At 40.5% G+C, this 14,900-nt stretch overlaps 1 protein-coding gene and 1 pseudogene across 2 annotated transcripts; one reads left to right on the forward strand and one right to left on the reverse strand.

Annotated features, from left to right (window-relative positions):
* Positions 1-2,649: 2,649 nt before the first annotated feature.
* LOC149830862 (alanine--glyoxylate aminotransferase 2 homolog 1, mitochondrial-like) lies at positions 2,650-7,106 on the forward strand. Of its 2 annotated transcripts, none has more exons than XM_090013528.1 (6): positions 2,650-3,272; positions 4,596-4,879; positions 4,971-5,061; positions 5,545-5,715; positions 6,439-6,618; positions 6,783-7,106. In XM_090013528.1, exons 2-6 carry the CDS (start codon positions 4,842-4,844, stop codon positions 7,023-7,025), a joined length of 723 nt encoding a protein of 240 aa, XP_089869654.1. In that variant the 5' UTR covers positions 2,650-3,272; positions 4,596-4,841; the 3' UTR covers positions 7,026-7,106. The 2 variants fall into 2 exon arrangements, with proteins under 2 accessions (XP_089869654.1, XP_089869653.1); XM_090013527.1 differs by having other exon boundaries at positions 4,695-4,879.
* Positions 7,107-9,046: 1,940 nt separating this feature from the next.
* On the reverse strand, positions 9,047-11,777 carry LOC149830863 (putative GPI-anchored protein At4g28100 pseudogene; annotated as a pseudogene).
* Between the last annotated feature and the right edge of the window lie 3,123 nt (positions 11,778-14,900).

The following is a 14,900-nucleotide window of genomic DNA, read 5'->3' on the forward strand; positions in this document are numbered from 1 at the left end:
GGCGCCGGACGGAGGCCGGGGGTGCATTTTATAGTGGCGGGAGAAGGCGGGGCGGGGGAGTCGAGGAGAGGACCGCCGTCCGATTGTGACGATGATGAAAGCTCTGCCGTCCGATTCAGAGGGTCCGCCTTTCTGGGAGATGCTCGGCTTCTTTTTAGGTTCGGATCTGTACGGATCCGGATCAGGCATGTTCCTTGACTATAGGGACTCTTGCGTTGCAGCTAGGGGTGAAAACGGATCGAATTCAGGCTAGATCTGTCCAGATCCGAATATGAATCCAAAACGCAAACAGTATATCTGAATCCGAATCATATCCGATTAGGTAAATTGAATCCAAATCTGAAATGCAAGTTGATAATACTGAATCCGAGAAAAATGAAAGAAAAAACAAACTATTAAAATAAAAAAATGTGACCAGATTGGATTTTGATCCGATCAATTTTTGATCCGATCAATTTTAGATCCGACTTAAATTACTGATCTAAATCAGAAAATAATCCCGTTGAACAGATCCGAGTGCATATTCGAATCTTACTTAAAGATAATCCAGACTCGAAGACATCCTACCATTCGGATCCATTTGCAGTCCAAGTTGTTGGATGGCCTTGCAGTAATCTGGATTGATCAACGCTGTTGGATGGCATTCTTCAGAGCGGATCGAGGAATATGTTGGGTCTGATTGCTAGTTGGGCCTGGTAAGATCCAACCTCTTAAATGAAAAGCACTTCAGAAAGCAGAGCATGTAATTGCTTGACTGTGAAATGGGATAAAAAAAGGAGAGCAATGTATTAAGCTGGCATGTATTAAGCATGTCATAACCATTTGGCTGTTGGACCCTTTACTTTTTTGTTCACTGGAAAAAGAAGCGAGCAGCTCGTGGGTAGGTTTGGATTTGCATGTCCTGAATTAGGGATGGCAGTGGACCGGGGGACAACGGCCCCCCACCTCGCCTCGCCCCGTTTGGACCGGGGATGAAGGGCATGAAACAGGGATGGAGGCGGGGATGAAGGTTAAAATCTATCTCGGTGTGGGGATGAACTTATGCTTTTCCCCTTTCCTATCTCGTCTCGATCCCCGCCTTTCCCCACCCCCATTCCCAATTCTTTAAGGAATGACTATAGATCGAGGGGAAACGGGACTCCGCCCCGCCTCATGCCTGTTTGGACCAGGGATGGAGGACATGAAACGGGGATGGAGGCAGGGGTGGAGGTTAAAATTCATCCCTGGGCGGGAATGAAGGTTCAAATTTTGAAACGGGGCGGGGTGGAGACCTTGTCCCCTATCCTAGTCTTGATCCTCCGCCATCCTTATTACTAAAAAAAAAATGTTAATTAACGACAAAAATTTACGATAGATTTTTTCTGTCGCAAATGTATGATAGATTAACTAGAGAAAACTAGTCATTCTCATAATTAAAATTAACGACGGAATTAGCAACAAAAGTTTTTCATCGTAAAATCTATCATTAATTAGCGACAAAAATATTTCATCTCTGTTACAACTTCGGGTTACATCAAGGATCTGCTTTAAGCCCTTTCCTATTTGCGATAGTGATGGATGAGCTTACGAGATCAATTCAAGAAAATGTACCGTAGTGTATGTTGTTTGCTGATGATATTGTTTTGATTGATGAGTCTAGAGCTGGGGTTAATGCTAAGTTAGAATTATGGAGACAGACATTGGAAGCTAGAGGTTTTAAGTTGAGTAAGAGTAAGACTGAATATATGGAATGTCGGTTTAGTAAGCAACGAAGTAGTGATGGGAGTGTAGTGAAGCTTGGTGAGCAAGATATACCGGTGAATGATTATTTCAAATATTTGGGATCCATCATTCAAAAGTATGGAGAAATTGATGGAGATGTAAATCATAGGATAAAGGTTGGGTGGATGAAATGGAAAAGTGCTACTGGAGTGCTGTGCGATCGTAGAATGCCATTGTGGTTGAAGGGAAAGTTTTATAGGACGACTATTAGACCCGCTTTACTTTATGGTACAGAATGTTGGGCTGCCAAGAGACATCATATTCAAAAAATGAGTGTAGCTGAGATGCGGATGCTTAGATGGATGTGTGGAAATACAATAAAAGATAAGATTCAGAACGAAGAGATACGTAAGAAGGTAGGTGTTGCACCCATTGAAAATAAGATGCGAGAGAATCGTTTACGGTGGTTTGGACATATTCGGCGAAGGCCTAATGATGCTCCAGTTAGAAGGTTGGAGAAATGAAAAAATATATTAGTTAAAAGAGGTCGGGGTAGGCCTAGGAAGACTTGGATGGAGATGATAGGAAAGGATATGAATGCTTTGAACCTCACCGAGGACATGGCGTTGGATAGAAATGATTGGAGGAAAATGATTCATGTGGAAGACCCAAAATGAATTTCTTTTTTGGTTCATATCGCTGACCCCAATTATTTTGGGATGAAGGCGTTGTTGTTGTTGTTGTTGTTGTTGTTGTTGTTGTTACAACTTCGGGACGAATGAGTGAGAAAATTTATTCATCGCTAATTACTGACGGATTAATTAGTGATTGATTTTGAGACGGTTAAACAGCGAATTTTTTTTCACCCCCTTCGCACTTTTTCCCCTTTAACTGTAATCAGCCGCCCCCCTAGCCTTCTCTTCTTCTCCTTTCTCTTCCTCGTCCTCGTCCGCAGACCGGTCGAAGCCACGTCGTCGCCGACCCCCGTCGGTCGACTCTTGTCCTCCCCTCCTTCCTCTCTCCTTTCCCTTCCCTTCTTCTTTTCCCCTCTTCCTTTCTTTCTCCTGTGTTAACTTTCTTCTCCGCCATCAACGCTCTCCCGAAGGAAGAACCGGACTCCATCTCCTTCGTATTCTTCTGTGCCTACGAGGATCGTATTCTTCTGCAATCCGTCACTGGTTTCCCTAATGTTGATGATGCCAACAGCTACTGGGATCGTCATCCCTAATCGTTCACATTTGAATTTTTTCTGTTTCCTTTTTAGTTTCTCCTGCCCTGACATTTCTGATGAATTTGTAATTGGATCCCTTTTTCCCAATGTCTGTAAGCTTTTTGTTGATCTTGTGGTTCTCGACTCAAGTGTCGGTTCTGTTGGTCTGAGATGAGGAAGAGGACTTACCTACCTTACCGGCAGGGCGTGCTGGGATGCTTGGGGTTTAGCTCCGGGAGCTACTCGGTGGTGAACGGCCTCGCCAAGACGTTTCACCACCACCACCCGGTTCCGTCCAGGTGAGCGTGGTCGGTGGCCCTCCTCCAGCGAGAGAGGAGGGTGTCTTGGGGATTATCGGAATGTATGTACAGACTCTCTCTTGAAAGTTGAAAATATGTGTTTTTCTATTTTTCCCCTTTTCCTTTATTTCTTTCTGTGACCAAATGGGATATCATTGATGGCTTATGTTATCGGCCCTTTTTTGGTTTGATTGTTCTTGGTTTTAATCAGATGAAATTTTAGAGTTTCATTCCCCTTTTGCTTTCTTTTCTAGCATATGGGTTGAAGGAGAGAGGGATGAAATTTTAAGAGTTTCAGTTCCTTTTTGCTTTCTTTCTAGCATATGGAGAGAGAGAGAGAGAGAGAGAGAGAGAGAGAGAGAGAGAGAGAGAGAGAGAGAGAGAGAGAGAGAGAGAGACCTTACATGTGGAATTATTAGCATTTCTGTCTTCTTATTTGCTTTTTCTCTTTTATTTGTGGGAGTCATAAGGATTTGATTTGGTCGTTTTATATGAAAGAAATGAATTGTGTGTGGTCTCCAAGATCTGTTCTAGCAAGCATTGGATTGTTCTAAGAAAACAGTGACTACCCACTGTGATGATGAATACAGGCAGCCGGATTTACGGATGGAGGGTGGCAGATTTGTTCTTTGTTTTGTCTTCCAAATCTTTGTCTTTCTTTCTGCTTTTCATTTTTGTGTTATATTTAATTTGGTGAAGATGGCAATTAGAGGGTGGTATGTTACTTGTTAGTGGGTCATACAAACTTGGACTGCAATTCACCAAATAAGTGATGGTGCTCTTTTTGAAAGTTTGCATAAACCAGTAACATGTTGCTTGCATATGCCTGTTGGCAATGACCTCTCTCTCTCTCTCTCTCTCTCTCTCTCTATATATATATATATATATATATATATATATATATATATATATACACACACACACACAAGGGAGATTAAGACGTTTATTTAATTTTTAAATTAGAGTGATTTGCCTTAACTTCATTCGATCATTTTATTAAATTAGGTGAAAGGTTTGCAATGATATCAGGCACAAGCATGGCAGCACCTCACGTTGCAGGGCTTGTTGTTCCCAATTTCTGTGATTTCTAAAGTTGCTGCATGAAAATAGATGTCTCAGTAGCTTTTTTTATTCTCATTTCTTGATACATGTATTTTTGTTGTTTTGTTTGATGGCGATTTTCCTTTGTAAGTTTTGTTGTAAAGAATCAAGCATATGTTTTTGTAACTGTAGACACCGATTTCTTTGTCAATAATTCTAATTGACATCTAATCCAAAAAACAAAACAAAGAAGCTAATTGACTTGTTCTCTTCATAATAATTGAATGATCATCATTGTCTTTTTTATCATCTTTGCTGTTGTTATCGGTGTTCTTGTTTTATAGGGAAGATGGTTAATGATGGACTGAACCTGCCCCTTGTGATTAGTGGTGGACCTCGGGTTTGGTCGGATATCTGATCCAAGTATGACATGTTATTTCCAGATGTGGACCTTCAGGAAGAAAACAGAGCATGTGATCTTTTCTGTGCACTTTGGGTACCTGATCTCTTCATGAAGAGGGTTCAGGACAATGAAACATGGTCACTTTTCTGTCCCAATGAGGCTCCTGGTCTAGCTGATTGCTGGGGTGATGAATTTGAAATGCTATATGCCAAGTATGAAAGAGAGGTATTCTATCTGGCTTATGTAACTTAAGGACTATGCAACTTTGCAATTTTTTCTGATTTGCTTTTTTAAGCAACTTTAGTTTTCAATACAGGGCAAGGCAAAGAAGGTTGCAGGCACAAAAGCTCTGGTTTGCTATTCTAGAATCACAAATAGAGACTGGAACATCCTATATGCTCTACAAGGTTGTTACTTGAATGAATTGCAGGCAATCTGGCATGGCCTAATACTACTTTGTTCTATCTTTAATCATGTTTGCTTTGTCCACTTTCAACTGTGTTTACTTTATTTTCATTTAAATATACTTCATGCATTCTTATTGTCATTTTTTTTTCATTTCAAGTAAGAATGGCATTTTTTCCCAAGTGTTGTATTATACTATTTAGCAGTATCATATATTTTTCTTACTAGAGGGGGGTCCGGGGGTTCCCCCCAGCACAGGTCCCTTCTTTGTATCCTTTATCTTTTTTCTCTATTCATGGTTCAAGATTTTCCATTGAGCTTCATTTTCAGGTGGAATTTGATCATTATTTTAGGTGATGTACTTGACTATTTTTCTTATAGGCTAAAGAATATTGTGCTGGATTATACTTTAAGATTTGATTGTATCAATTGACTCCTAGTGCAATATTACTGATTAAGGTTTTATTGTTATGAACAAAGCACAGGTTATATATTTTGTCAATTCCGGTACTGAAGCAAATGAACTGGTGATGCTTATGTCTCGGCTTTACAGTGGTAATGTTAGCATAATTGTCTTGAGAAATGCATATCATGGTGGGAGTTCAGGTACGCTGGGATTGACAGCACTAAAAACATGGAAATACAACATACTTCAGGTTGGTATTTGGTTCAGGTTCCAAATCTGCTTGTGATTGCAAGCTATAGATGTTTTGCTGTTTGCTTCTTTAGTTGGAGATACTGCATGCTGACTTGTAGATTCATTTTCATGTGCTATTTTGCCTTTCTCTTTTTCCAATGTCTTTCTCTTTCTTGAGAGGCATGCTGTTTCTCCTTTATCTTTTTCCAATGCTTTTCTCTCTTCTTTATGATGGTTGTGAGAGGTGGGTTGCTCTTGCAAAATAAAATTTTAATGTCAACAAGGTTTCAGACACTGTTCTCTTTAAAACCTGTGATTTTTTTTTGTTTCAGCCATTCAATTCTTGGTTTACATTTGTTTATCCTTCTGAATATTGCAAATGTGAAATTATTGTCCATTAACATAAACAAGAAGATAAGGCATCCGGGGTTGGAAATGAAAAGAATAGTTCTGTTATTAATGGGGCATGTCCTGTTGATAGCAAGAATGCATTGAATCCAAATTTTAGATTGGAATCTATAACTTTAGTTTCTATGTTCTCAAATTTCTCCCCTAGTCTATCTGCATACAACAAGCATTTTTTTTTCTTATTTTCACTTTAACTAAAAAGTTCATTAATTTGCCAATCTTCATTGATCTGAAATATTCATAAAAAGATAATCGAAATAGTGTTTTATGAAAAAATCCATATGGTTGGTTTAATTACATTGACTGGAGCAAAACTAGTATTTGTCATGTTTAGGGTGTTGGAGGAGCAGTTGAGCTGACCCCTGGATATCTACAACTGGTATATGACATTGTTCATAAAGCTGGAGGTGTTTGCATAGCAGATGAAGTACAAAGTGGATTTGGTCGAACTGGAAGCCATTATTGGGGATTTGAAACACAGGGTGTTATTACTGATATTGTCATCATGGCGAAGGTCTCAACTTTTTCCTCTGATTTTGCAAATAGCATTCTGTTTTATCTTATAATCGTTTCTTTTTGCTTCATGTCTGATTAGTCGAAATTTGCATCAAATGTGCACAATAAACAATCAGCTAGATGTATTTCCTGCTTTGAGATTGTTTCATTTGGCACCAACAGGGAATTGGCAATGGCGTACCTTTAGGAGCAGTAATCACAACACCAGAAATTGCATATGTATTGTCAGAGAAAGTTCAATTCAACACATTTGGTGGGAACCCTGTTTGTTCTGCTGGTGGACTTGCAGTACTGAAAATTCTCAACAAGGAGAACCGTCAAGAGCATTGTGCTGTTGTTGGTTCCCACCTACTTGAGCGTTTGAGGCACCTTCAGCAGAAACATGAAAGTAACCATCACTTTTGATCTTTGGTATTTCCTATGTCATGATTGGATATGGTTTGGAAATTAATATTCTTGATACTTTATAAATCTACATTACGTGCATCGATTCACACCTTATGTTTGTTGTCAAGTTACAGCTTGGATGTGCACAGAAGATGCCACTTTTGATATTGTAGATGTGTTATTGAGTGCTAATTTGCAATCTATGTCACATGGGTGGGGGGTGCAACACTTTCAAAAACCTTGGGTGCCGGGGGTGAGGCTATATATATATATATATATATAGAAGGGGGTCCGGGGGTTCCCCCGGCACGGGTTTGTGACCCGGTTTCTTATGGATCAGACCAGATTCGTTTAGATTTGTTTTTTTTATGGATTAGTGACGGATACAATCTGTCGCTAATATTTGGTTTTGCAATGGAATGTAATCCGTCGCTAAAATAGTGATGGACTAGCGACAACTTACATTCTATCGCAAAACCAAATCCGTGCTTGTTTAGCGATGAATTAACGACAAAATAATTCTATCGTTATTTAGCGACCAGAATTATGCGACAGACGCTATTCGTCGCTAATCCGCATTTTTCTTGTAGTGTATCCTGAATTTATTCGTGATCAGAGCAAATAGAGACACGAGTTGTTGAACGTTAAGCTTGATTGGGGATGCAAACGGTTCGAATATGGAAGACCTAGATACATTAAGATTCAGTTCAAAATCTGAACCAAAACCGTCTAAAATTGCAAAACTTCTATCTTGATTTGACTCATTCCCTAAGGTTGTGTAAGCTCGGGGCATATTTGAAATCAAGAAAAAATCTCATAGAAAAAAAAAATTCTCATAGAAAAAGTTTTGATATGATAACTTTTCTAAATGAATCAACAGAGTCACCTTGTGTTGGGACATTGTCATTTCAAAACTCAATGGTATAATTGCTCAATGGTATAATTGCGTAAAGGTAAGGGTCTGCCTAACCATAGCTTGACTTTTAAAAAAAAGACTTTTCTAAAATGAAAAGTTTTTGCTTGTTTGTACAAGCATGAGAAAAATGAGAGAGAGAGTTGAAAATAGATAGAGAAAGAGAGAGAAGGGTCGTTGGCCACACTCATGAGCGAGAAAGAGATCAGAAAATGGCAGTGGGTATTTTTTAGAGAAAGGTAGTTTGACCAAATAAATAGAAAGGTGGCCAAACATGCCCAAGAGAGAGAGAGAAAAATATAGCAATCATTCATTCGTATAAATGGATAATGATCAAGCAATTAACATATAATATAAAGTAAATAGGTCAAATCTCGTTAATCATGCCCATGCCCAACGTGAAATGCATACAATATTTTTTAAACAAGTCAAGACACAGAAGTCTCTCTCAAACATAACATATGCATTTATAAATGTGTATAACACACGTCAAAATTTCATTCTATCATTCTAACATATTTTATACAGGCATGTTTTCCAAGTAAGAAAGATATACAAGTTTATAAAACACAAAGACATTCATGTGTTTCTCAAAGAAGCTCTTCTTATGACAACTCCATGGAATTATGTGTTGTAGGTGAACAGTTGCCCTAATGCAAAAGAATTTTTTATAGAAAAAACATCTCCACCTCTCAAGTACAAATTGCATAAAACCACTTGAGTTGAGCATAAAGATAGGCCATGCATAAAGGGGTTTGAGTCCATATATACTTCTCTTACTACCTGCTTTTGAGACGGGTCTAGACTACAGACTTGATCCACACCAAACCCAGTTAAAGCCTAGCGGTGAGTGCGGACCTAAACCAGCCGCCCACACGCACACGCACGGTGCCAGATGAATAGTAAAAGGTGCATTTGCTAACATTCATAGAACACTGATGGTGATGGACAACCACTACGCTAATACAAGCATATATGATGAATTAAAGTCATAGACTCAAAACCACCAAAGCGCAGAGGGCCTAGTGATGGTTTTAATCATTTATACATGCAGAAGGTGACCACACCTCTCACTGGATCCCAATGACCCGGTCCGGATCAAATGACTTTGGACCCCAGACCTCCATTAGTGAAACCATGGCAGAACCAGTAGAAGTGAGACATGCAAGAAGATGGCCACTGCTGGTGGGGTTAAACTGATGGTGGCAGATGCTTCTTCTGCCTTTAAGAATTGGATAGAATCGAGGGCCAGAGGCATGTTCTCCTGGTCTGGGCTGCATTTGGACTGGTGGGGAGGGTGTGTGCTGTACATGATGGCCCGGAGGACCGCTGAGACAGTCGGAATGTAGGCGGTCTTGTTCTTGGCCAGAAGCCATGTCAAGCCCATCAATTGGCAGTCTCTGCTGAACATCTTGCTCGCCCGGTCGTTTGTGTTGTTTTCGTCATCCTTGAGCTGCAAGAAGGAAACAGCCAGAACTCTAAATCAGACGAGCTGGGTATGGGAGGCCAACGTGAGATCCAATTGGAAAATCAGTCAGATGTAGCAAGACCACATCGTGTTTGAATGCCCTGGATCTTAGACGCATGTATTTAATTTGGCATGTAACCGGTGAACAGTATGTTTGGATGCATCCACATATAGAGAAAAGTTTGTTGGTTTAGCATTTGGTTGGGCGGTAATCCAACTAGTACCAAGTTGACCAAAAAGATTTTTTTTTTCTTTTGGACAGAGAAAGCTGGGGTTAGGCAGACCCTTACCAGTTATACAACCACACCATTGGCATTCAAAATTGCAACGTCCACCAACTGCTCCTACCAGACAAGCGACCCCACCCTCTTTGGTAAGTTGACCAAAAGATATGGAATACATACATATTAGAAATTCTTATTTTTATTTTCTTATTTTTATTTATTACCAAGCAGGGCTCAGGCAGACCCCCAACCAGTTACAAAAAAAAGATCAATCAAGCTGTCTACACCTTTGGCAGAAACAAATACCCCAATTCCATGCGTGGTTTGTAGGAGCTGTCAGTGCACGTTTCTTGGTAGTGGGGATGTTGCAGTTTCAAACCTCAGTGGTACGATTGAATAATAACTGGTTGGGGATCTGCCTAACCCCAGCTTGCCTTTAAAAAAAAAAAAACTCAATTCCACTGAATTGAGTGGTGCCATGAACCAAACACCTTATTAGGTGCCACTCTAACCAAGAATGGCTGAAGAAATTTTTGAAGTTAGAAAGAGTCTTACAATTTGGTACAAAAGAAACTGAAACATTTTATTAAAAACTGGGATAACGGCCGTATTGTGGTTAAGCAAATCTTTAAAGGTAAAAGGGTTGAAATAATTAATTCCATGAAAGAATAATCCAAAGTTGGGCCGTAGTTTTTTTGAAAGGCAAGCGGGGATTAGGCTACAACGATACCATTGGGATTTGAACTTGCAATCTCCCAAGACAAGGGTGACGTGCACTAGCTGCTCCTACTAGACAAGCGGAGCCCCATTGGTTAGTTGGACCATAGTTAGCAACACGAAACTGAAAAAAAACGTTAAATACTGAATATTTTATTTGAAAAGTTTTGCGTTAAAAAAGACAGCTGAAAAAAATACCAAGAAAATGAGTTGCAAAAAAATCGCCAATGATACAAGTTTAATTGGGTTTTAAATTTATTAAAAAAGGTAACTCTCTCTCTCTCTCTCTCTCTCTCTCTCTATATATATATATATATATATATATATATATATATTCTTAAAAACAAGTTAGGGTAGGAACTGTAATATTCAAATTCAAGAATCATTATGATCCAAACTCTACCAGTAATCTAGCCAAGCTGAGGTGAACACTTTGTGTTCGGGCTCGACTCGTTTAAGTTAAACGAGCTACTCATGGCTCGGCTCGCCAACTATACGAATTGATCACGAACGAGTTCATGACGAGCCAAACCGAACAAGTCACGAGCTACTTGGTTCCTTTACCTGCCAAAAGGCCCTTAATTACAGGGCCAAACCAAACACGACCCCCTATGCTCATGATCGCATCACCACACCAAGATCTATGCAATTTTGAGCAAGTTCTTGAACTCCAACGTTTCCACGCTAGATGAGTAAGTTTGTAGCGGTGAATTAGTTTGTGATCTAAGACAAAGGTTCCACAATATGCCAAATGTATGGGGTATCCTTAGGCAAACTGACGCAGATCCTGCCTAAGGATGACGAAGAAAAATAGAAAAACAACAAAAAAAAATGAGTAACGAGTGGGTGCGGTGATCCCTTACCTTCTGGAGGGCGGTGAGGCAGCGGGTGCACCCGGCGTAGGACGAGTTCTGGCAGCTAGCCTCGAGGCCGCGGACCGCGGGGGTGGGCGCGGCCGAGACGTTGAACGCGGCGGGACAGCTGAGCGATCCAATCTGGTGGAGCCGGATCCCGCAGAAGCACAGAACCGTATCGCACGTCGCGTTGGGCCGAGGCAGGGTGATCCCCCGTCCCTGCAGCGAGGCCTGCAGCGAGACGACGCACCTCTGCGAATCGTCGGGCATCACGGGCATGTCCGACGGGGCTGGGCCCGCCGGCCGGAGGGCGGACCGGGCGTGGGCCGCGTAGAGCCACGCGGCCAGTACCGGGCAGCACCGGCTGCGGTCCAGCCCCTGCCCGCACGCCTCCTCCACCCCGCCGAAGAGCTCCGTCGAGAGGTCCAGCCGGCACGACTCCGCCTCGGACTGGACAGGAAAAGCCGGGACGGTTCCTGAAGACTCGCCCGGGTTCATCGGCTGCGAGGAGGAAATCGGATAGGTCGCCGAGTCGCCCAGACAGAGGAGGAGAGCCGCGAGGAGGAGAATCGGGAGGAACCGGAAGGGATTCATCGGGATGGATATGCGGGAAGATTCTTCTTCTTCAATAAGTTCTGCAGAAAAGAGCGTACAGAGGACGTTTCCTTCTTCTTCTTCTTCGAGAAGATTTCAGAGAACAACAGCACGTTCTCTGTAGAAACCGAGAAAATTCAATCGTTTCTCTGTTTTCCTTCTTCTTCAGGATCGGCGGAACGCGAGAGGAGAGTGACGACTCGCTCTCGCTAATTCTTTTGAGGAAAATCTTTGAAATTACAGAATCTCGAGAATGAGACTTCTCCGGACTAATTTTCCATGGAAAAAGCTTCGCAGGAAAATCTCAGAAGCTATGAAATCTCAGCAAGGAGGCGCCTTTCTGGGTGATTTTCCTGAGAAAAGCTTCAGAATAACATCTCAAAAACTATAAGAACGAGAATTCTCGGTCTGATCATCCACAAAACAAACCTGCCGAGAAAAATGTCAGAAACTACGCAATCTGAAGAATACGACTGGCCTTCGGCCTAATTTTTTTTCAGAGAAAAACTCGGAAAACCAGGAATTCGGATAATGCCTCTCCCAGGACGTAAATATCCGGGGAGAAGAACTCAGAGAACACGTCAAGAAAGGAAAAAACTCTCAAGAATCACCACGACCAGATAAAAAATCTCGCCAAATTCAAAAGAATTCACAAACGTCTCTTTCTCTGATCTCAGTCACAGCAGAAAACCACGCCACATTGATTCTTAACGAGGAAAGAGGCTCCACAAAGCAGACAGAAACACCTTTTAGAGAGAGAGAGAGAGAGAGAGAGAGAGAGAGAGAGAGAGAGAGAGAGAGAGAGAGAAGGAAATGAAAATGGAGTTCTCGGGGTGAGTGGGGAAGATAGAGGTGGGAGTTTTTTAAAGACATTTGAGAGGCAAAAAAGGAGCCCGCTGGTTTTTTGTTTGATTCCGTCGTCGTCTTTTTCTTTTCTCAGAGTATCGGTGCGTATCGTCCTGTATCGGCCGATACGAATCGTATCGACAGAAAATCGAGAGACTGTAAGCCTGAATCGGCTATTTTTTAATAAATATAAATTTACCAAAAAATTGTAATACTATTTTTAAATTATTTTAATGTTTTAACAGGTGTCACTTTATGATTGAAACGTAATATTTTTTTTATCATTTTTGGCAGATATAAAACGATTCACTTGAGTATCGGTATCGACTAATACAGATGAATCGGTGGCCAAACGATTCAGGGCAGATACCGATACTAACAACATTCCCTGCGTGCGTTTTCCTGCCAGGGTTTTAAGCGGAACGCCGTGTGATCTCGTGGACGTACAGGTACAGCCCTCCCCCCCCTCTTATTTTATTTTATTTTTATTTTCCTATGTTTTAAAATGTTCGATTTCCCTTTTTCAGTTTTATGGCAGATTGGCATTCAGGGATGTCAACGGATCGGATTTGGTTTCGGTATCCAGCCCAATACGAATCCATTTTAGCCATATTGGGTAGAGCGTAGGGGTAGCAAAATCTGACCCGACCCGCCAACCCGCTTCTTAGCAGGGTTAGGGTTTGGCTTAAACAGGTTCGCGTCGTAAACGGGTCGATCCACCTAACCCATTTATTAAACGGGTCGTGTTCATGTTAGGGGTATGCCAACCTGCCAATCCGTTTGACCCGTTTAATAAACGGGTTAGGCGGGTGGGTCAATCCGTTTACACGAACCCGTCAACCTGCAACTCGTTTATATATATATATATATATATATATATATATATATATATATATATATATATATATATATATATATATATAAACTTATCTAACCCTAACTCCTAACTTTACACTTTAGTCACTCACCTAACTCCTTCCTACCCAGCCGTAGTCGAGAGCCTGAGACCTCTCCTCTCCACCTCGTTGCCATCACTGCACAGGCGCACACCACCACCCTTTTTGTGTTTCTAATTGTGTTATTCGGGTTACTCGGGTCGGTTATCGTGTCTATGTTATCGGGTAGACCCGTTTAATAAATGGGTTGTCGTGTCGTATAATCGTGTCGTGTCGACCCGAGTTGTTTATTAAACATGTTAACCATGTCGTGTCGGGTTACCCGTTTAATAAATGGGTCGTGTTCGTGTTTGCCACATTCGACCCGTTTAATAAACGGGTCGTGTTCGTGTTGAGGTATTCTGACCCGCCAACCCGTTAACCCGACCCACCAACCCGCCGACCCGACTCGATTGCCTCCCCTAGCTAGTATCGGATTGAATATGCAGTTTTACATCCCAATTGGATTCTGAATTTCAACTTTGAACTTTGAATAGACAAAACATATCTGATTAAATATCCCCCTCTCAACTTGGTATAATGTTTCCCAGTCGACTCGGATCTAAAAATGAATCGGGTTAGTCATGATGTGACTAGCTCAGATTCAGTAATGCCTACATCTGAACTGAATCATGACATCGAGAACATATCAGGTCAAAGTAGGGCAGGTAAACAAGTTGAATGAACCCAGCTTGAAGTGTCCAAGCTTGGCTCATTCTTGTGGTGAACCAAGCTGAGTTCGAGTTGGGTTGTTTATATACAAAATATATTATTTTAGAACAGGAAGAAATAGGATTAAAAAAATTACATGTAAGTAAAGGTGGAGTTAGGAATTTAAACAAGGGTGAGCACAAATGCACGTAAAAAAGAAAAATAATTTTTATGACAATATAGATATATCGGATACTAAAACAAATAAAAAAAACCATCAAACCATAACGGAAATCAAAGATGGAATCATATTTATTGTTATTGGAAAAGCAAATACATGCTGTATGAAATAAAAAAAACCTAAATTTTCATTTATGCTAATTGAAAAAAAAAACTAAATTCTAAGTTCTAACTAAAGTCAAGTATTCATTCTTCTTGTTTAATGATAATTAAAAGAAAAAAATACATAACACCTTAAAAGCATAATTCAAAATTCTTGACATTTAAACAAATACAAAATCGAAACATTAATTTTTACATCATCAAATATGCATTTATGTTAATTAAGCATGTAGAATCATGTTTAATATTAATTAAAAATATTAAAATACCTAAATTAAATATTCATCTTATTAAAAAATAAAATAAAAATCTAAATATTATTTAAAAAATACAAAAAACTCTAAAACCT

Source organism: Nuphar pumila, chromosome 7, assembly GCF_984573655.1.
Source record: "Nuphar pumila chromosome 7, dmNupPumi1.hap1.1, whole genome shotgun sequence".
Taxonomy (NCBI): domain Eukaryota; kingdom Viridiplantae; phylum Streptophyta; class Magnoliopsida; order Nymphaeales; family Nymphaeaceae; genus Nuphar; species Nuphar pumila.

Bases quoted from the DNA above. Each gene is read 5' to 3' on its own strand.
- LOC149830862 (XM_090013528.1), top strand. From the start codon at position 4,842: ATGAATTTGAAATGCTATATGCCAAGTATGAAAGAGAG. The intron at 5,062-5,544 runs GTTGTTACTTGA...AACAAAGCACAG, and splicing joins CATCCTATATGCTCTACAAG to GTTATATATTTTGTCAATTC. The intron at 6,619-6,782 runs GTCTCAACTTTT...TGGCACCAACAG, and splicing joins ATATTGTCATCATGGCGAAG to GGAATTGGCAATGGCGTACC.